The sequence below is a fragment of the Thermobia domestica genome, chromosome 17, assembly GCF_964235325.1.
Source record: "Thermobia domestica chromosome 17, izTheDome1.hap1.1, whole genome shotgun sequence".
Classification (NCBI taxonomy): domain Eukaryota; kingdom Metazoa; phylum Arthropoda; class Insecta; order Zygentoma; family Lepismatidae; genus Thermobia; species Thermobia domestica.
The window spans coordinates 149,138,255-149,161,623 of NC_137470.1; the positions used below are offsets into that span (position 1 = coordinate 149,138,255).

The window sequence follows — 23,369 nt, forward strand, 5'->3', positions numbered from 1 at the left end:
ATTCCATGCAGTTAAGAAGCAAAACAAATAATCATTTTAATGCTTTTGCGCACAAAATGGTATGCAACGTTGCCAATTCATTCTTTGATCTTAATATACGAGGGCTATCCAGAAAGTAGATTACGTTTTGGAATAAAAAATCAACAAAGTATAGGAAACAAATTTTATTATATACAGATGAAAGCCACACACAAATACTACTTTTCGACATAGTCACCATTCAAATTAAGGCATTTATCGTAGCGATGTACGAGCTTGGAAATTCCTTCGTCGAAAAATTCGGCCGCCTGCGACTTCAACCACTTCGTTACCTCTTCTTGCAGCTGTTCGTCGTCATCAAACGCTGCATAGCCAGCCACTTCTTCATTGCTGGGAATAGGTGGAAGTCGCTCGGTGTCAGGTCGGGACTGTACGGCGGATGAGGAAACAACTCCCACTGAAAAGATTCAAGAACTTCACGCGTGACATTTGCCGTGTGGGGCCGGGCGTTGTCGTGAATCAACAAGATCTTAGAGCTCAACATTCCTCTGCGCTTGTTTTGAATTGCTCTTCTGAGGTTTTGCAGAGTTTGGCAATACCTTTGAGCGTTTATTGTAGTGCCTCTTTCCAGGAAGTCCACCAAAATCACACCTTTTCTGTCCCAAACAACAGTTGCCATCATCTTCCTTGCCGACATTGTTTGCATGCATTTCTTGGGTTTTTGGGGAGAACCTGTGTGCCCCCACTGCATTGATTGCAATTTCGTTTCACAGTTCACGTGTTTCACCCATGTTTCGTCACCAGTAACGATGCGATCGAGTAAAGAGTCACCATCCTTATTGTAGGCGTCCAAAAAGTGCAACGCTGCAGCCATTCGCTGATTTTTGTGGTCCTCTGTCAAGATTTTTGGAATCCATCTTGCACAAAACTTGTGGTAACCAAGCTTTTCGCTGATGATTTCGTGCAACAAACTTCGCGAAATTTGAGGAAAACTCAAAGAAAGTTCCGTTATTGTGAACTTTCGATTTTCACGGACTTTAACATCGACTTTTTCGACAAGTTCGGCAGTCACTTTGCTGGGTCTCCCACTTCGATCTTCGTCGTGAACATTGGTTCGGCCATTTTTAAATCTTATGACCCACTGTCGCACTCCACCTTCAGTGATAATGTTGTCCCCATACACTTCACACAGCTGCCGATAGATTTCTATCGGTTTACAGTTTTTTGCTGTCAGAAACCTTATTACTGCACGCACCTCGCAGCTCGCGGGATTTTCAATTAACGCAGACATTTCAAACCGTCACAGTATCTTAACGGAGCACAGCACGAACCTCTCACTAGCACGGCTAGATGCCGACTGAGCTGCGCAACGCTCTGACCCCAAGATGGCCGCGCTAGCCCCGCCCCTAGCGGACACAGACGAAAACGTAATCTACTTTCTGGATAGCCCTCGTACAATATATTTTGTAGTTTTTTTTTTGCAAAACTAGACAGGACTCATTTGATTAAATAAAATAAACTAATTTATTAAATTACCTAAGTAACTCCGACTACCTTACTTTCTTGGCTTCTTCAAACACACTAACTCACTTATGTAACAGAATACATAGTGAGGCAGCAAGTGGTTCCTGATTGGTTACCGCCAGCTGGCGGCAGCCAATCCCGTGACAGCTTCCAAAAGAAAACTACAAAAATGAACTTTTAATTAACGACTTTCACTTGGCAGTAACTCGTTAATTAAAAGTTCGTTTTTGTAGTTCTCTTTGGGTAGCTGTCACGGGATTGGCTGGCGGTAACCAATCAGGAACCACTTGCTGTGTCTCTGGAACTTGTTAACTACCAGATATGAATATATATACTGGAGGATACTGAGAATAATTGTAATCTGTTGAAACTGAGACGACAAGTATGGACTTCGAGATATCAACTACGAAGAAAGGCGCACCATGCATAATAATGGGAGGTTATAAATATCGTCGTTTCCGTGAAGGAAGAGAAGGATCAATATGGAGGTAAGTTAAAATAGATTTACTAAATTAGTGAGAGCAGAAACTTTTGTTCTTCTCAGATTGCTTTGTGAATAATTTTAATTTCTACAGATTATGTTGACGTTTATAACTTTGGGGGCAATAACAACCCTGTGGCTTACACCCGTCCCGATCTGGAAAAAAACACTTAACTTAGTTTTAACTATTAAAGAATGATAAATATCAAAATTAAGGAGGTAGAGGGTCTCCAGCCAAAGTAATTAAAAACAGTCTAGTATATAGGCTAGAAGCATTCTCATTTGAGAAATTAAAGGCATTAATATAGAAATAGCGCACAGAAATAGTAAAGTATTATATGAAATGAGATCCGAAAATTAGTTTCTATTTTATAGCAGTTCTGGAAATCAAAATATTATTTCAAAATAAAAAAATAAACAGTGATAGGATATGGTATTCATGATTGCCTTTTCTTTTCAGGTACCCTCCAGTGATATGGGCTTGTGAACCATCTCCAGCACCTAGGACAACAAATGGACCAGAATCTTTCCACCGTCACTACAACAGCCAGTTCTATTCTAGTGCACCTGATGTCCATAAGGTAGTATCAGTGTTACTTGAAATACAGCATGAAACACGTTTGAAGATCGCTTCGGTACGGAAAGGTGATTCGAAACCACAAAGGAAAGAAGAAATTCAAAGGAGGGAACAAATCATGAAATTATACAGGTACTTTCAAAACTCCACATACAGCGAAGTTTCGAGAATGAAATATCTTAAAGTTGTAGGACACAAATTTCAAGGACTAAAGTTGTAAAAAATGTACCATACAGCAGAATTGAATATAATAAGCATTGAACAGCAGAATTGAATATTTATTTCGTATCTTTGATATTTACCCTTATTCTCTAAAGTATTGAAACTGTGTACAACTTCATGATTTGCTTAAGCATGATTATATTGAGATTTGGGAACGTCGCATTTAAAAACTGTGCGCAAAACCACGATTTTATGCTTTTCGATCAGCTGTCAATCAACTACAGATTATCGTAGATCTTTGGGAGAAAACTGTGCGCAAACGAGGTGCACCCCATCCAGAAGAGTAAACTGAGTCATGTACAAGGAAGTAAGCAGGGTGGTGGTCACATAACTTTCAAAAAATCCGGTGAATATGTCTTGGATGCTATAAACACATTTATCAGAGAAGATATTTCAAAAGAAGTCTCTAAGCTTGAATGTCTTCTGTTCTGTTGGATACTACTCAACAGTCCAGTGCTGTTTTTTTTCGGTATGTTGTTAAAACCGTTGTTAAAGAAAGAATTGTTGCCATTTGTAAAATGCATATCCACCACACCGGGAATTCAATCGATGGCGCAAGTAACATGCATGGGCAATATTCGGATTTTTCAAAACACCTATGATCAGTTATATGTGTCGTGTTACCCTCATATACTCAATCTTGTTACATGTGATCTGACAAAAAGTTGTATTGATTCTGTGTCATTTCAGCTGAATGACTGTGTGATATTTATGAGAGATTATTACCTGTGAATGGACATTTGGAAAATCAGATGTCAACAAAGTCGTCTTACAGTTATTGCGGAAACAAGATGGTGGAAAACACTCTACTTTGGAGAAAAATTTGGCCATTTTTCGAACCCAGAAAGTGCTTTATACATAGATCTGAACATAACAATAAAGCAAATAGCTTCTACAGAAAATCTCCAAACACAGGGTGCTGGTGCTTTTTTGTAGTTGTATCGAATGATCAGACTACTCGGTCCCAACTGAAAGAGCAGAGAGATGATTTTGAATCTGTTAAAAATGCAGCGTTAAGATTTTCAGAATGGGCCAATAATAAATTTGAAGAATCAGAACTGAAACGTGATTTGTTTGTTTCTATTGACCTGTCGACAACTCGCCATTGGAAGTGGACAAGAATGTTCCCCTAAGAATGTGAAGATGAAGCTGCTTGTGAAAAAGTGAAATGAAATGAAATCTTTGAGTTTTACGTCCCATGGTTATGCCGGTTAGGCTAAAGAAGACGCTGAAGCAGCTTGTGATCCGATGACCAGGTACTGCATCGAAGCATTCAACACAATATTGAATACGGTAATTTCGGATATTTCTTCAAGATTCAAGAAGCAAGATTCTTTATGGATTATTTGGACCCTAGAGACTTAAATCAAGTAAGAGAACTTCCAGACACGGCTTTCGATAAACTTACTTACCTCCTAAGAAAGTTCAGTAAAGAAGTTTACAAGGATGCTATAGAAGTCTTCTCTTGAACTTTTCAAGGAAGTGGGAATTCTTGAAAGTCAGTCTTGACGATGAGTACAACCAAGAAGAAACAACTGATTGTGCTGATGGCACAAGTGAAATGAAATGAAATGAAATCTTTAAGTTTTACGTCCCACGGTTATGCCGGTTAGGCTAAAGGAGACGGTGATGATGAGTAATGAATGAAATGGTGGAATGAAGAAAGTGGGAGGAAACGGGAGAACCCCGAGAAAACCCACGCACACGGTCTGATGGCACAAGTGATTGAGAATTACAAGAAAATACATTTCTTCACAAGGAAGGCAAGTGTAACACGTGTTGCAAAAATTGTACAATGCGCTTTATAATTTTGCAGAGGTGTAATTTGCACAGTAATGTTTATCCAGGTTTGCTACAAATTTCTATTGACTTTGCTCGTATCTCAGGTAGCATGTGAAAGAAGTTTTTCAAAGTTGAAATACACTCAAAATAGGTTAAGCAGTATCATGTCTCAGGAACATTTGGAAACACTTATGTTGATGTCTATTGAAATAGATTTGTTAAGGAATGTTTCGAGTGAAAAGGTGACAGACTTTGTAGCATCAAAAAGTAGTACACTAAAACATGTGCGAATTTTGTAATATAATATGTGTACTCCTTGAACTTGATGTAATACTTTGAACAGTTCAGTGTAATATAGTGATGAAAGAATATAAAATTTTAATTGTTAATTGTTAATACTGTTGACTTACTGTAGAAAGAAAACCGAGCAATTTTAATTTTACTTGTGAAGGTTAGTAGTGGCCCTTGTGGGAAAAAGCCCCCGGTGCCATCCTAATGATGCCTATCCGCCCCTGTTAACATGAATCACAGGGGAAAACTAATTTACATTAATTTGTCAGTAAACATTTTATACAATTGTTACTTAAACAATCATTAGATAAGTTTTAACGGGTGTTGGTTAAATCAATGATGATAAATCTCTTCAACTGACGAGCGAAGGGCGCGATGTCACTCAGAGATAATTCAACCAAATTTGGTGTAGGAGTAGGGAATGGAAATAGAAAAGAACGTGAGGAAGCATTCGTTTCGCAGGCGTTCGAAAACAGAAATAATGAGCCCTAGAGTTCTGGAGAAGTATGGCCTATCAATTAGATATTGATGAGACGGAGCATCTGCTCGCTGTTTTGGCCAATGCATAAGTTAAATAAAGTAGAAAGAAATCAGAAAAGATGAGCTGAACAGGAAATGCGCCAATGTCCGCCTTCAGTCCCACCAGGCGAATGCCGGGATACTAAATAATCAACTGCCCTTGCATTACCCAACTTATCTCTATTAAGGGGAATTGAAATCAATTTTTGAAAAAGCAGTCTCATCTGTTTCAGACTGAACGTGTGTTGGTATCTATTAGCACATTTATTTTTTGAATACAGTACCTGGTACTATGTGTGCCTGTTATATTTTTAATGCTTCTGTTAACAACTGTTTGATTATGTCAAAAAAACAGTATATAACTCATTGTACGGTATGTATATTAAGGTTAACTACGGTATTTTCTAATCTTGTTGAGATCAATTTGGAAGCTAACTTTACGAACAAGGCGCGTGTGTAAACAGTAAAGGCGTTCTGTCTCATGAGGTGCTAACAACAGAAGTGAAACGCTCATGTTCATTTTGTGTTCACACTATTAAAGTGCAGTGTTTGTGAAACATGCGTGAGTTACATTTGGAGCCTGGAACGCAGTTGTTACGAGGCTGTTTCTGTCCAATACATTTTGCTGCTTTCTAGTAGTGAGTAGGTCAAATTCAAATATTTCCTTTATCTTTTGCGTTAACATAGTTGTGTTAATGAACAGTCTTGTATGTATTGGAACGGTTATTTTTGTTATGGCCGTCCACAGTCCTTTCCGTTTTAAACATCACTAATCCCGAAGTATATATTTAACTTCGCCTCACAAACACACAATACTTTAATTTTGGTGGGCGCCAAGTCGTAGATATCAAACACCCACACAAATAAAATCAGTTAATATTGGTGGGTTCAAACATTTAATACTTGCTTACTGACAGCATCTTATAGTGTAAAGAAATTCATCAACTTCATTTCGACCCCTTCCCTAGAAAACTTCTGGCGACGCCCATGCTTAATTTCTGTATATATACTTTTTTATTTTTTAATAAAATTTCATGAAGCTAATTAGTGATACATACCCAATTGGTAACGGCAAGGGCGGGGCAGTTGATAGATTTAGTATCCCGGTATTCGCCTGGTGCGACTGAGGGTGGACATTAGCACATTTTCTCTTCAGCTCATCTTTTCTGTTTTCATTCTACTTTATTTAACTTCTGCATTGTCCGCAACAGCGAGCAAAGGCTCCGTCTCATCAATATCTGATTCTTCTCCAGAACTCTAGGACCCATTATTTTTAATTTCGAACCCCTGCAAAACGAATGCTTCCACACGTTCTTCTCTATTCCCATTCCCTACTCCTACATCAAGTTTGGTGGAATTATCTCTGAGTGACATCACACCCTTTCCTCGTGAATATGTGCTAAAGATAACGAGACAAGAGTGCAAAATCCTGGGGGAGATGAGAGGGAATTTCCCCCACTAAATAGTTTTGCAAGAAAACTCCATCTCACTAAAAGCTTACTGGAAAGTGAATAAAATAATACTATTGTGAGAAGCTTGCAAATTAATTGCAGTAATTCATATATAGGGCTAATTGACGTATATTTCACATGTAAGCCTTATTAATGGGTGAAGTAGTGGTTAACTGTATCCCTTTTCTTACACAATTTGGTAATTAAGGATGTTCAAATATGTGAACTCTCCTTGTTGGAACATTCCAGTGAGAAGAATTGTTTTTAACCTGTCTTTCCCTATTTCCACTGTTATGATATCACATCCTGGACTAGTCTATACAACTATTTAGATTTATCTGTTATGCGAGTCATACACACAAATCCATATTGCTACTACGGTCATACAGAAAGAAGGGAAATTGCCATACGAAGGGGAAATTTTCCGGGTCCAAACCCCGTTGAGCACGATGTTAATGAGAAAAGGACTTATCCTATTAGATATGTATACAATCATCTGAAATGATATGAACTTTGAAGATTGAATCCCCCTTGACGAAAATCAACGTACGCCACTGGTGAAACACAAACAATAACTGATGTGTGCAAAAGTTTTATGGTATAGAAACTACAGATGTGGGCTATTATAATTCCTGTTGAGGATTACCTTTTTTGATAAAATTTAAAATGCCGTTTCACTACAAAAATAATTCAAATTAACACCATCTTTTGCTTTTTGTAACGGGGGTTAATTACTTCAGTATTTTCTTAATACTTAAATATGCTAAATTTTGCAATTACTTTTCTTTCAAGTTGCACAAAGAAATTAGTTTTATCTATTGATTGAATTAAATTCAACTATGTACTCATGTAGTAGCCCTGCATTTCGACACTTCCAGATGCGGATAAGTACACATGCGGAAGAATTCTTAGTAAAAGGTGCATAGTATGCAGTACGGGAATGTTAGCTCTATAGCTCAAATAACAAACAATTAAACTGGGATTTTGATCTAAGAGACCCATCCCAGGATTTTTTCATCAACCAACACATTAGAGCAATGGTATTGAAATCGGGACATGGGTTATAAAAGGTGTTTCATAAAGGATGTCGAATTTGAATTGAATGTGTTTACAATGTTTTGCATTTGGCAAGCCTGTTCTTACCATAGTTGTTATCTGTTGTCATTCCGATAATGTAGCTTCAATTGTTTTAAACAGTTTTTGTTTTTGTTTGTTACAGACATGGAGAAGTTTACGATGCAGCAACGTGTGTTGATGGTGAAGACATTTTACCAAAGTGATGAAAGTGCAACACAGACAGTGCGAAAACTCCGTACGGTTTTTGGAAGGAATGAAGCACCTAATGAGTCTACAGTTCGCATACTAATGTTGAAGTTCCAGACAACTAATTGGATGGACGCGTCCTCGTCGGACAGAGCAATACGTCGCTCTCGTGCAGGGCAGTGTTAACGCAAGTCCTACAAAATCGATTTGTCTAAGTTCGCAGGAGTTGAACATGCCGTCAACTTCGCTCCATCGAATTCTGCGTGAAAATCTTCATATGCATGCATCCGCAATTAAACTTACGGAACATTTGAAACCTGCTGATAATGGTATGCGAAAATGATTTTTGACTGGGTTATCAGACTGACTGACTGAAAATGAGCATTTCGCAAAACAAATAATTTTCAATGATGAGGCTCATGCATCCACTGAGAACGAATCTGTGTTGTGATATTTGAGCAGGTGAAGGGTCGGAGACATGTACTTTATAAATGCTGGTCTGAGATATTAACTTATCTTACTCATTTTGTGATACTTTATGAAAATATTAATTGGTTATACGCAACCTTTGAAACATTAAGTTTAAAAAAAAGAAAGAAATGAAAGATTTAAGCTTTAAGTCCCACTGTTATGCCGGCTAGACTAAAGGAGACGGTGATTATGAGAAATGAATAAAGTGGTGTAATGAAGAAAGTGGGAGAACCCCGAGAAAATACACTCGCATGTTGTTTGTCCATCACTAAGCTCACTTGGTACGAGCTGGGATCGAACCAAGGAATTCATGCACCAGAGGTGAACGCTCTACCACTGAGCACCGCAGTCCGACATTAAGTTATGAAGAATGACATATCAAGGATCATATCTTCGGTCATAAAACAACTTATGGTTTACATTTGAGCAAACGAATTCGATGATTTACCCGTTTTAAATAAATCTTAGAAGTTAGTTTATTTCATTTGCGTGGAACGTAAAAACTCTTGGAAAATATTGTAAAAATAATGAAATGAAAGTTTAACGTTCCACGTTGAAGATATTGTGTTCTAACCTAGTGTAGTAATGTTTTAATTGTCGAGATGATAAATAAACAGTATTTCCAACTCAAATGTATATTGTTTTCTCTTTTACATCCACTTCATTAGGACAAATAAGATAACTATATGAAAAAGATATTCATTATAGAAAACGAAATAATCAATTTTGTTCTTTCAACTTCCAATTATATTACTTGTTTGAGAAACGTGACCAAATCCTAGTAATCAGGCTTTTACTCACTAATAATTCAGAATATCATTTTCTTTATATTCCATGTTCTATTATAAGGCAAAATTAATCTACATCCTTGTAATATCAAAGCTGCTGGAAGGAATGGGACCGTATCTTGGATAGAGTTAACATTGGTAAGACCGCATTTTACAGGATACACTACCGCCATTGCGGCCTCCTTGGAAGACGCTACCTTGGATGCATTTCCTAACTTTAAATGGAAATTGGATCATGTGGTACCGCACATCGTCTAGGGAAAGCTTTTTACGAAAAATATAAATAGGATGCTTTTTATTTTAACTAACGTTATTCGTTTAAGAATTATTTACTGCAGAAATGGAAAATGCAGTTCTGTAGAATGTACTGACAATGATCATTCTGCTCTTGGATACACAACGTTAGTCATGTTATGTGATCCATTGAACACAACATTCAAGGAAGATGATTACTATAAATCCTTATATAGCAAAACTATGCAATCATATAAAATATTATTCTTTATAAAAGTAGCACTATTCTTTATAAAATCTACTTTTATGAGTGTTTATTAGCATACAGTGTATCATTTGGAGATCGTCGTACTTGGTGCACTCTTTCTGCACAAAACCAGCAACTGTTTGTGTCAGTGCCATTGTTCATCATGTAAGCTATGTTTCTACTATGTGTGTGTTATGGATCGGCAGCCAATTCTGCAATGTTCCGTAAATTTTGTGGCTCTTCACTTTGAGATTTTAAACTTAATATCCGGATCCCATCTTCCTTAACCTTAACAGGTTGCATCCTTATTGTTTTATCAAGAACGATCGTATTTCTTTCTGTAATAGAGTAAAACTCCTTTTTAATACTTTCATTTGGGAAATTCCGTTATTTTTCCCCGACATCACTTTCCTTAATTTGGTCTCATAATCGTACAGAAAAAGCAAACTTTAATATGTGTTCAGTTTCTGCAACAACATAATACTATTTTCTCTCTCTTATTGTCCTTCTTCTGATCCAGTAGTTGTACGCTTTGTTGAAATAGATTTCCTCAAAAGATATTTTGGAAAAGTTCGGTAGCAACGGAAGGTTAGCCAGTGTTGAATTCAGACTTTTATACAGGGGGGGGCAATAAAATTTAAGGGGTACACTTAAAAAAAGCACTTCCGGATTTACTCCAGCAAGGCCATTCTAACTCAATTTTTTTTCAAAGAATTTCTTTAGGCCCACTAGGTGAATGCCGGAATGCATAAGAAGTACAAAACACAGAAACCTTTCTTTAAAAGCCAGTGTGGGAAACCCTCACATTACACCTCCATGTGAGATACTCTCTTTTTGGACTTTCTGCCTTCCTCCCTTTCTCCCAACAGTGCAAGGGGGGATTCCAGGAGGTTGGATATGTCGCTGTGTATTAAACCAATGTTTGCTGCGATTGGCTAACCCGCTCTGTTCTAGATTGCAGTAGAGCAGCAGGAATCTGTCGCAACATAACTTGCGACTTGTTATTGTCTGGTTGGTTGCAATAACCAACATTTTGTCATTTTCCCCTAAGCAACGTTGTAAAGCGTTTGTGCGCGTCTGTATCTAATTTCCAAGTTTTTTTTTTATTGAACTTCAACTTTACCTATACGACAACGCGGCTTATTAGTTAGAACAAAAGAAGAAACTAATTGGGAAACAATTAGATTGGGCAAAACAAGAAACTAATTGCCTTTAAAAAATAAAAAAAAGAAATGTTTGCTTTTATAAGGCTCTTTTATTTTCGAAAAAAAACAGAAAAAGTAAATATTTCAATGCATATGAATAGATATTCTGGGGGCACATATATATATTCTAGGGGGCCTCAGCCCCCTTGAACATGCCTTAATTCAACACTGAGGTAAGTTGAGGCTTAACTAACCTCTAATGATTAGGATTTGGGTAAGATCTTTATTTCATCAACGTTCACATCGAAAGTCGTTCTGCTAATCTTCTTGGTGAATGCAGATATCTCCGGTGTATACTAAATGTCCAACTAAACTGTATAATTTTCTATCCAGTTAGATCTTTTTCCTTAATCCATCGACCGGTAAATTCACCAAACTTATCTAGAAGCAAGGGTATATCAGTGCTAGGATTAATTGGTCTTATCTGGTAAATCAAGACAGCAATAGATTGCTTCCTCATGAATGGAAAACTCCATTGTTTAAGGGCATTGCAAATCATTTAAAGAGCAATAATGGTTCGTTACATCCATTCGACTGAAAAACGTTATTTAATTTCTGAAATAGCAGATCTTATAGCGTCATCTTAGTATCCAGCTTCTTTTTTTTTTTTAGGGAGGTTAGAGTGCTGATCTCCTTCAAGAAAATATTACTTTGTCCATTATTTTCCAAATATCTTCCCTTATAAGATGACTTTAAGTTGTCTGAAAAACAAGTCTGGCATTACGTACCAGTACCAGATTGATCATGTTAAGTACATCTTGTAGGATGTCAATTTCCATTTTTGCAGATAACTCTTAAACGGCATTAGTCCATAAATAGCATTAGGTTTATATTTTCGGTAAAAACCTACCCCTAAATGATATATCACACGATTCCCTTCCCATTTAACATTTTCGAAGTATACCCAAGATGGCGATTTTCAAGATGGCCGCGATTACGCTAGTACATCCTGTGCGGTCCTACTCTCGTTAACTCTGTCCAATCCAGCCCTTTCCATTCCTTCCAGCCGTTTCGACAAGGGCGCAGAAGACTTTTGCCTTATACCATAGGGTCTATAATAGCACAGATGTATGCATGTATATGACTGAATTTTCGATACTAAGTCATCGTGGCACGTCATATTTCGCAGGCAGAATCAGAGTTATAACAAAATACTTTGGTTTGAGTAATATTTACCTGTACCTTGGGCAGAAAGTACTCATACATGTGCACTATACTTAGTAGAATGTTCATTTCATATTAACAAAAGAAGAATGTTTTTAATATATGTAAGTGATTATTATGGGATAGTTGTTGCTATGGACATGTTTTATGGTTACCTAGTCAGTGAGTTTGTGTACTTAACAGTTTTAAGAAAAGGATATTATAAGTTATATCAAATAATAAACCAGTTTAGCACCGTTTATAGACGTTGTCATTTTTATTAAAAAGGTGAGATTAATGGTATTTAAATATCGAAGCTAATATTTTCATGCCAAAGAAATACTACCACTTCGGATTTTTATCTCAGCAAACGAACCAGGTTTACGACTATCTTTTTGATAAGTCGTTGTAAAAATTTTGGTTTACCTCACCCGGGAGTTTGTAAATTCAATTCCCGAAGAAGAGTAAGGTTGAATTTACTTTTATACTACAGTTAATGAATACGAACTGGACCATATTGCGAAGTGGTAAAGTAATTATAAGAAAATGGACAACGTAACAATGCAGCATGAATCAAATAATAGTGACAGCGATGAGACTAGTGTAACACCAGGATTGACATCGGAGGATCGAATCTTGTTAGCTTTACAGCGACAATTAATGCAGATGTCTACCGAGATAAAGCAGACCATAGAGCAGAAGTCTGACGAAGCTAACAAACGAAATGAAGAATTAAGTAGACGAATGGAACAGAAATTCAACGAATTTAACAAGACCATGGAACAGAAGTTCAACGAATCTAACCAGACCATGGAACAGAAGTTTAACGAATCTAACAAGACCATGGAACAGAAGATAGAACTGAAGTTTGACGAAGCTAACAAGCAATATGAAGAATTAAGTAGACGGATAGAACGGATAGAACAGAAATCAGATGAAACGAAACAAACGATTGTCCAGGTGGTGAATGACATATCCTCACAGTTCGAGGAAAAGTTAAAAAGGATATCCGATGATTGTCAAGAAAAGCACAATCACCAAAACCAAGAAATTAGTGCTGTAAAAAAAGATTTAGAAGTAATAGAATCTTCCATTAAACAGCAGAAGATACAGGTCAGCAACAATTCTAATAACATACGTGTAAATACACAGTTGTTAGCTACTATTCAGGAAGAGATTAGAACGTTACAGGCTAAAGACAACATTTACCGTAATAACTTGGGTAGTGATCGCTTTGAGTTGCCCCACTCACCAGAGATGAACTCGCTTTCGCCGGGGTCTGATGAGGATATTATACTAGAAGAAAGTTGTCCGAAGAGTACTGATGAGCGAAACGTAGATGGTGCGACGACACAGCACGTCATGGATAGGAACTATCACTTAACAAGAACAAGGAATGAGAAAAAGAAGGTAAAATTAAGTGTTAAGATGAGTGAAATTCGAGCTATGAGCAAATTCAGTGGTAAGTGTAATGAGAATGCTACTTCTTTCTTAGAGAAATTCCAAGACGAATGCAATATAATGTGTATCGATCGATCACAATATATGAAATTAATACCCCATGTATTACTCCCACCTTGTTCCTTATGGTTTAAAGCAATACGTGATCACATTAGTACATATGAGGAATTCAAAGCGGCATTGATCGCAAATTATGAAAATGACTTTTTGCTGGCAAATAGAGATGCCACCCTTAGAAATCAACACTTCAATCCTCGACTGCATAAATCTGTTGTAGAGTTTGTTGTAAATGTCTACAACGAATTAAAGGTCGTTAATCCTTTGCAATCGGAATCGAGAATAATAGCATCGATTCGAAATTTGCTTCCATTTAAATTGCAACAGATCTTATTTTCCACACAGTGTATGAGTTTCAGCCATTTATTGATGCTTGTCCAATGCTACGAAACTCAATACCATGCCATGAATCCACAATCAGGAATGGGTAAAAATAAGAATAATTCAGATCATTTGGTGCCAGTTCGGAATTTAGATATCCGAAGTGTGAACGATATGAAACCTAACCTAAGCCGAGTATACTCTAGCAATCAAAATGAGCAAAATAGACAAGGTTATGTAGGGAATCCGCCTAACCTAATTAATCGTAGCAATTCATATGTTAGACCATATAGTCAAAATAGGTTTAAAAATAGACGTAATGTATGGCGAAATTCTAGAAATACAGCGAACTATGTGGATAGACGTAATTGGAGATCAAGAGATGGCACTTCATATCAAAATCAAAATCACGATGAAAGACATGTACAACATAATGTAGAACCTAATCATGATTGTGCGGTACAATGCACTTTATTAGATTCATATGCAAGTACGAATGTAACATGATTACCGTCAATGAAATTAGGTTAAACCCATATTAGTTATAGATTCTTGTGAATTTTCATTTTAAAGTTTATGTGTAAATATCAATAATGAAAACAATCCTCATAACTTCGCTATACAAGCAATATGAGGAATTATAATTCGATTTATAATTAATTAAAAGCAAAGATTATTTATATTAGATTGATTTGTGTTGAAAACTTAATTGTCAAAGATTATGTTAAGAATAAGATCCATTCTATAAAATTAATTATTCAACGACTACCTTGAATGAGATTCTTCTTTATTATAACATCTTAGTGCTACGATGTATACCTTTAAATGCAACATCTAACTTATTTATTATATAATGCGCTCTGACTATTTGTAACCAACGTTTGTCCTTTACATTCTTTGAAATCGTACCTTTCATCGATTAATTAAATAAGCGACGATATTTTTTATAAGAAAATGTAATAATAATAATATAGTGGATAATAATGAAATAAATATAATTAATGTAATTAAAGATAAATATTGATGAAATGTAAGATTTGTTTAATGTATATGTGAAATGTAATGAATAGATATACAAGGTGCGATTAAAATATGATGGACATATGCAATGTAAAGAACACTAATGTAAACGGACCAGTGGTTCTTGAAGATAAATGCCAAGCCTACTCATGACTTTTATATTCAGTCCCTTTGTCGAGCGACATTTTATATAACAAAATACTTTGGTTTGAGTAATATTTACCTGTACCTTGGGCAGAAAGTACTCATACATGTGCACTATACTTAGTAGAATGTTCATTTCATATTAACAAAAGAAGAATGTTTTTAATATATGTAAATGATTATTATGGGATAGTTGTTGCTATGGACATGTTTTATGGTTACCTAGTCAGTGAGTTTGTGTACTTAACAGTTTTAAGAAAAGGATATTATAAGTTATATCAAATAATAAACCAGTTTAGCACCGTTTATAGACGTTGTCATTTTTATTAAAAAGGTGAGATTAATGGTATTTAAATATCGAAGCTAATATTTTCATGCCAAAGAAATACTACCACTTCGGATTTTTATCTCAGCAAACGAACCAGGTTTACGACTATCTTTTTGATAAGTCGTTGTAGAGTACAAAGCACAATGAAATAATTTTTGTTTAGTCCAATTTTATTCAAGGTATCATAACCTTTAATCTAATTAACAATTGCCTTCCAAATATTCTTCTAAAAACGAAAATTCATTCCTGAATGTGAATACAGTTTGTATACAGTTTACTGCTTGTATTCTAGATTTTGCCGTGATTAATGTACTATTAGATTTAAAACATTTAAAATAATAGTCGTACCTTATAAACTATGCTGAAACAATGGTTATATTGCACAAGTTTCAATTCACAATAAACAGGTAATATATTTAGTTTCATATCATATAGACCGTGATCTGAGTTGAATGAAATGTTGTGTACTATTTAGGTATTAACGCGATTTAAGTTCATTAAGTTCTTGTATAATAAGCAAATAATAATAATAATAATAATTTGTTCAATTATTTATCCAAAAATAATATTTTTCATTTAATGCATTCGACTGCCAGAGATACACAGTTCTATGGATTCTACACTGAGTGCTTACTGAATTGCCACCACCTAGCTAATATTTTGTTACTCCACCTTTTGCTCAGAGGATGGCCTGAACACGACGTGGCATGGATTCTAATAGCTGCTGATATGTTTCCACGGGGATCTGGCACTATATATTCCCGATGGTATCCCACAATGAGCCCACAGATGTCTGTACAGGAGTCGTGGTGCAAAGAGCTCGTTCCATAACATCCCATAAATGCTCTATAGGATCAAGATCCGGGGAGTTACGGGGCCAATTCATACGCTGCAGCTCCGTGGAATGTTCCTTAAGCCAAGCAAGTTGTGTCCTGGCTTAGTGGCACCGTCCATTGTCGTCCTGGAAAATGCCGTCTTCGTGTGGATAGAAGTGTTGCGTTGTAGGGTGTACGTGATCCTGTAACATCTGCAGGTACACAACGGATGTATCACTGTGGTCCATACACACCAACAGTTCCAGTCCATGCCACCAGAAGCATTCTCAAACCATACGCTCTCTGTACAGTACCCACTATGCACGAGGGGTCCATATCTTCGTGCTGTTGGCGCCACACATGCACATCCCCGTCCGAGAGGAGTAGCACAAACCATTATTTATCAGACCAACACGCCCTTATCCAGTTATACATGGCCCAATTAGCGTGTCCCTGCTCAAGCACGACGAAGTCGGCAGTGACGAGTCGTAAGGACTGGGTGACGAGTGGATCGTCTGCTGTGGAACTTCATGTGTGCCAGTGTAAGCCGTATAGTAGTGTGGGATATGGGTGTTCTGCATTCCCCATTGTATTGATCATGTAATTCTTGGACAGTGATGGTTCGTTTGGCTGTAGCAAGCTGTTACGTTTTGAATTTGCGTACGCACCTGCAGTTCCGTCTCTTGCAGTCCGTTACTCCATTTTCTTCCCACTCCTTGTACACTTTCATTACACAGGAATGGGCACACTCTACAAGTATTGCTGTCTGGTTTATTGACCCACGTATTGCTCGAGTACCCAGAATCATGCCCTATTAGAAATCGGATAAATCCTGTCCACTTCCGACTATAACAGTGTGGTGTCTACCAACATGTAGCCTCGAGCATGTTCTTTCTCTGGAATACTACCAGTCGGAGTGGTCATGTAATCAGCTCGGCTGGTGGCCACACTTTTCTTGTGTGAAAGGTGGTCGCAATTCAGTGCGCACTCATTGTATAATGAATATGAAAGAAGATAGTATTGAGAAACTTGGAGAATATTACTTGTTTAGGATTATGAGTAGAGGTTAATAAGAAGCTATCGAGAAGATTCGGTGCCTTATCAAACCACTCATCTTATCTCGAGAACTTTTTTTTGTTAAGAGACAGTAACAATACCAAGTCTTACCATTTCCTTCATATTGCTCGCTTTAGGTTGTGGACCAGGTTTTCCTCGCTCCTCAGATCCTTTCGCTACAAGACGCCTTAGTCTATTGTGTTCCTGTACAATGACCTTCTTATTATCGTTTGTGATAGGAGGACCTTTCTCACATTGGGGTCCAGCACCCTGAAGAATAATAGAAATAGCAGTCCACTTTCATTGAACTTTCATGAAAGCGCATAACATGTAATTAATTGCTCATATACTTGTGTTCCATGCAGAGACATGGGAATAAATTATGTTTATTAAAATCAGGATTTTATACAGTTTAAATTAACAAAATACATGGAATAAAGTTAAACATATGTAAATAAAAAAAATCGAAACGAACATATCCACCTATTACATTTCAGAAACGGGGCGCGGTGGCTCAGTGGTAGAGCGTTCACCTCCGGTGCTTGGGGTCTCTGGTTCGATCCCAGCTCGCGCCGTGTGGTCTTTGTGGTGGACAACCACCGTGCTCGTGGGTTTTCTCGGGGTTCTCCCGTTTCCTCCCACTTTCACCATTTCACTCATTTCTCATTATCACCGTCTCCTTTAGCCTAACCGGCATAAGCGTGGGACGTTAAACTTAAAGGTTTCATTTTTTTTTACATTTCAGAAAATTTGCTACACCTGATATACGAGGGGCAGTAAAAAAGTTTCAGAAATGTTGTTGTAGTTTTGGCATGTGTGATACAATCTTAATGGATCTTGTACAGTACAGTCTTTAGAATGCCTAATTACACAGGGAAAAATCCGTTCTCCGGACAGTGATATATTGTACAAATATACGGTATCCTCTTGCTTACTGTAGAAATCAGTACGGAGCATACGTTATCCGTGTGCTATATAGACACTGCCCTTAGAGGTTACCTCATGCCGTTGCAGGATGTCTGACATCTAACAGTTTTCCGTATAACACATGCATATACTTATGTTACATTCCTCAGCTATATGTTATATACGTCCTATTGTATGTGAGAACCTGACCGCCTACGTTGTTTCATACGGAAAGTACGTATAGATGGAACACTTATACAGAAAGTATTATAAAACATGCGTTTTCGGTTATACGTCTGCTGTACTTTAAGTCCAAAACTACAGGAGTTACCCATGTAACCTATCTTTTTAAGTACGCCACCTACATTTTTTTCTCAGTGTATGAATCTAACAAGTGCCAACACGACGGAACACGTCTTAACAGGCAGTGTACAAATAGTGTAGCTGAACAGAGGAGTGTGTACTGACCAGTTGGCTCAATTTCACTAATCGAGTAACGTTCAACTATCATCATGTGCAAATGGGGGAAAATCGGCTTCAGAGACTATATAGCCTTAAAAACAGTTTAGCACGAAGGGATGTATGGCTCTTCCCAAAACTAAAAATGGGCCTCAAAGGTACCCGTCAAAGAAAAGTTGAAAATGAACGCGACGGCTGAACTTCGGAAGATGCCAAAAGAGGACTTTCTCCGATGTTTCCAGCAATCACAGGATCGCTAAGTAGCTCAAGTAGTAGAGCGTTGGCTTCGCATTCGGGAGGCCGTGGGTTCGATTTCCGCTGCCGACCATCCTGACTGGAGTTCTCAGTCCTTCCAGGCAAATGCCGGGATGGTACCTACTAAACAATCCCTGGCCGATACCTTCCCAAATTCTTTCCATTGTTATTGTTGTTATTGTTAGATATCCAGTGTAAAATGACATCTGAGCTGTATCTGGTGATTGTTAAATAAGTGTGTATGAGTGTTCCGAAGGTACCTCATTTGAAGGTGCTTAAGTAAATATGTACTTATATTGTGGTAATAAAGAGCTACAACAGAATTCCCGGGGCTTTCTGCCTGTCCCTCGTATATTATTACGTATTAATTTTGCGGAATTTACGTATATTGTAAAAAAAAGTAACCAAAAAAATGAGAAAATGTTTTACAAAACTTAATATGAGTTACCCAAGCGGAACTTCCGTAAACAGTGAGTACTTTCCCAAGATTTCCCGAAGGTTTATTTATTTATTTATTTATTTAATGCAACAAATATTTATCAGGAAGATATTTCTATGGTGCGAACCATGAGTAACATAGGTCACTTAGTCATTTCATAGCAAATAAAGTAAGTAATACAGAACTCAGCAATATATACGCACACTGTTACCACATGTGTCGTTCGAAATTGGGTATCAGATTATCACATACGAATTGCAGTTAATAAAAAATAAGGCTGTTATTATTTGTCCAAAATATGCACTAACGCTTCAAAAGACCTGATTTGTACTGGTCAGGTAAAATCAAGACTTTATGGTGGGAACAATATCAAAAAGCTAGTTAAAGAAACCCCAAAAATGTTTCAGGAAACTACATGATACTAAACTTTCTGAAGGGTACTATTGAGAATGATACCGAGGCATAGCTATAAACAGGTCGGTAGGCAGTCCGATTTCTTAGAGAGAACAAATAAATACGTACTAAGGAGGCGATGAAATGACATCAAGTAACACCACGAAGCTATTTAATTATTTATTATTTATGGAATATATAACAGAACTTTAACTCATTGTATAAACTTTACTGTACTCAGGGTTATAGTTGAGGGCATATGATATATACAGAGTGGCCCATACCCAGATAGCACAGAAAAATTTTTAAAAATGTTTAAAAAATTGCAAAGGCAAACTAAAAAGTGTGCAAAAAACTAGCCTTTTCAAATGAGAAAATTTGCCGAAAGTTCAATGCAAATAACGAAGTTGACGCTGGCTGAGTTTGCAGCAAAGTTGCCTCAGAAAATGAAAACATCTACCAATACAAACGAAATGTTTGCGACTGCACAGCAAGAAAGTTTGTCAGGACTTTGCTGCAAATATTTTGTGCAAATTTTCTTTGACAAAATTTCCGAAAATGAGCTGATAAATTTGATGAAAATATTAAAAGGTTTGCAGCAACATTGCAGAAAGTGTTTTCACGATCGCAAGATCATGTTTGCTGCAAATGTATCAGGTAATGTTTGCTGCAAATTTATAAAGTGAAACCTAACTTTATGAAACATCAAATTTTTTATAATGTGGATTCGTCTTTTCTTAGTGGCTAGCATTAAACATCTTTAGCTACTTGCCAAAGATAAGATAAGATAAGATAACGATCATATCCCTGTACTTACTCTCACACACATTCACAAAATAACGTCAGGCTGCCTAGGTCAATAAAAACATGTGATAAGAAACCAGTGAGTTTATTCTGGAGTTCTCTGATGTATTGGCTTTTCTCGATTTTCACTTCCGGCTTGTTTTGTCACAGTTGATGTAGCAAAGTGAATTCTGGGTACGATGCGCGCGCACTCGGATATATTATCACATATTTGCTTCAGCAAATTTTCAAAACAAGTTTTTTAAAGAAATGCAAACTGTTTGCGACGGCAAACTTTCAACGCTATATTTTCAAAAAAAAATATGCAAGTTAATTGCAGTGGATAATTTATTTTTACAAATCTGTGAAAATTTGCAGATCATATTAAAAGATTGTAATAAATATTAAGAAATTTTGCCTTCGCAAACTTTCAGATTGTTTGCTCCACTAAACGAAGCAAAAATTTGCCACAAGTATTCGTGCTATCTGGGTAGTTATGTATATGATGTTTGGCTAAGTGTAGTATTTGTAATTCTGGACAAAAAGTTTCGATGTGGCAACACTGTGTAGCCTGAGAGTGGAGATAACGGTCACTGGACTTAGAACTGTTAGCGTATGAGAGACAGGATGGAGAAAAGGTTGTCTCTGGAACAGCGTGTGCCTTGTGTGCGAGTGTATTCTGCGACAAACAATTAGAAAAAACAACGACACCGTCTTTTACTTTTGTGATACTCTGCGATCACAAAAGAGAGAGAAAGGAATGGGAAGATTAAGATTTACGTCAGCTTTGTCTCTATTCAAGTTTGTGTCGTTCCCATCAGTGAATATTAACACGAAAGCTTTATTTAACTGTGATATTCGTATTTTCACCTTACTCCTCACCACAATTATTTTAATACTTTCTGGAAGATGAGGTGCGATTTTCGCTGCTCCTTCCAAGTCCCATTTCTGTTTCTTCTCCGTACGTACATCCACTTATGGAGTGATTTATCTAAGAACTATCAGGAAAATAGCATAAATTTATTTTGAACTATATAACACAGCATTGCCACCTTTATATTTTAATGGAATTATTAATATATGCGTTTTACTTTGTTCATTTTTTAAAAAATACCTTCTCCATTTTCACATATATGTATTTTATGTCAATCAAAGATGTTTACAAGCCAGCGTATACTATATGAAAAATTTTAGGACTTCAGTATTGACTATATTGACAAATATTACCATATATATGATTATATGTAATTCGATGGTATATAATTTAGATTAATTACATTCAGTACTTAGATAATTGGTTCATCTAGAAAGAATAATATAATTTTACGCACCAACGAATAAAATACGCTAAATTGAATTTAATTTCGTGAATTCTATGATATTATTGGGGGGCACGGTGGCTCAGTAGTAGAGCGCTTATCTCTGGTGCGTGGGGTTCTTGTTTCGATCCCGACCAAGTGATTTTCTGGTGGACAACATCGTGTCCGTGGGTTTTCTCGGGATACTCCCGTTTTCTCCCACATTCTCATTCCACCAACTGTTCCATCATCATTCACTTGCTTTAATCATCGTCTCCCTTAGCCAAAACGGGCATAAGCGTGGGACGTTAAACTGAAATATTTCATTTTCTACGATGTTATTAGTATTTAACAAAATAAATAAATAAAAATAAAAATAGAAAATAAAATTAAAAAAAAAATCAATGACGATACACCAGTCGATAAATATGATAGAGCTGAAGTGAAGGATATGTATGAACCTAACACCTCATACGTATTTCTTGAGAATATGGGCAAAAACTAATTTCTTTGTAATATAAAAATTGAGACTATACGAAAAATATATTACGTATTGGAGTTGAGTTCATAATGAAATACAGAGTGGCCCAAAAGTAGGTATACAGTACCGTACTGATCAGCTCGTTGCATTTTATATCATTTCTAATTGTTATCCATCAAATATACTTAATTTCTTTATTATTTGTTCTTAGTGTGTTTTTGCTTATATCTTAAGCTCGAAACAGTCGAACAAATAAACCCATAAACTAAATAAAGCCTTCTTATACTTGATCAATGCAGGGGTGTATACCTACTTTTGGGCCACCCTGTGTATTTCTCATTAAAATCTTCATTACAACACTAGCAGCATGACAGCACATAATATGATTAATAAGATTTAGTCAATAGATTACATCGAACTCAAAATAACATCCTTGAGGGCAAGTGTATTGAACGAAATAATAATTTAAAAAAAAAAAACTTTCTGTCACTAAAAAACATATTGTTAGTTTTGACTTTCTTCCTGCTAATTAACAAAGCACATCCTTTGTTCTTGGCTACATACACACACGTCTACTCACATGCTACTTGTTTTTGGATTAACGTCCCATGTTCATATACCAAAGTTAAGAGAGACGGTGATAATGAGATGGATGACAGTGGTAAGAATGAAGAAAGTAGGAGGAGAGGGCAGAACCTCGAGAAAATCCACGCACACAGAGTTTGTCCACCACAAAGTTCACTTCGTGCGGGCTGGGATCGAACCAGAGACTACGCACCAGAGGTGAGCCCTCTACCACTCAGATAAGCTACTTCTAAACTTGTAACAGTTTCATATCTAGTTTTGAGTCAATTGAAAAATATTATGCAATGTTCTGTTTAAGAAAGGGCAAAAAATTATCTATGGTGTGCGCCACCCGGTGAAGCCCTTCTCTGACTACGGTGGTGGATGTAAATGTTAAGAGGCCTCGTCCCGG

At 36.7% G+C, this 23,369-nt stretch overlaps 1 protein-coding gene across 1 annotated transcript in view; it reads right to left on the reverse strand.

The window, feature by feature from the left end:
- Positions 1–23,369, reverse strand: part of LOC145673766 (venom allergen 5-like) — a 51,809-nt gene that overhangs the window by 19,901 nt on the left and 8,539 nt on the right. Inside the window, exon 2 of the mRNA XM_081743523.1 lies at positions 17,491–17,649. Within this exon, the coding sequence (XP_081599649.1) occupies positions 17,491–17,649 (159 nt within the window). The remainder of the gene's footprint in view (positions 1–17,490; positions 17,650–23,369) is intronic.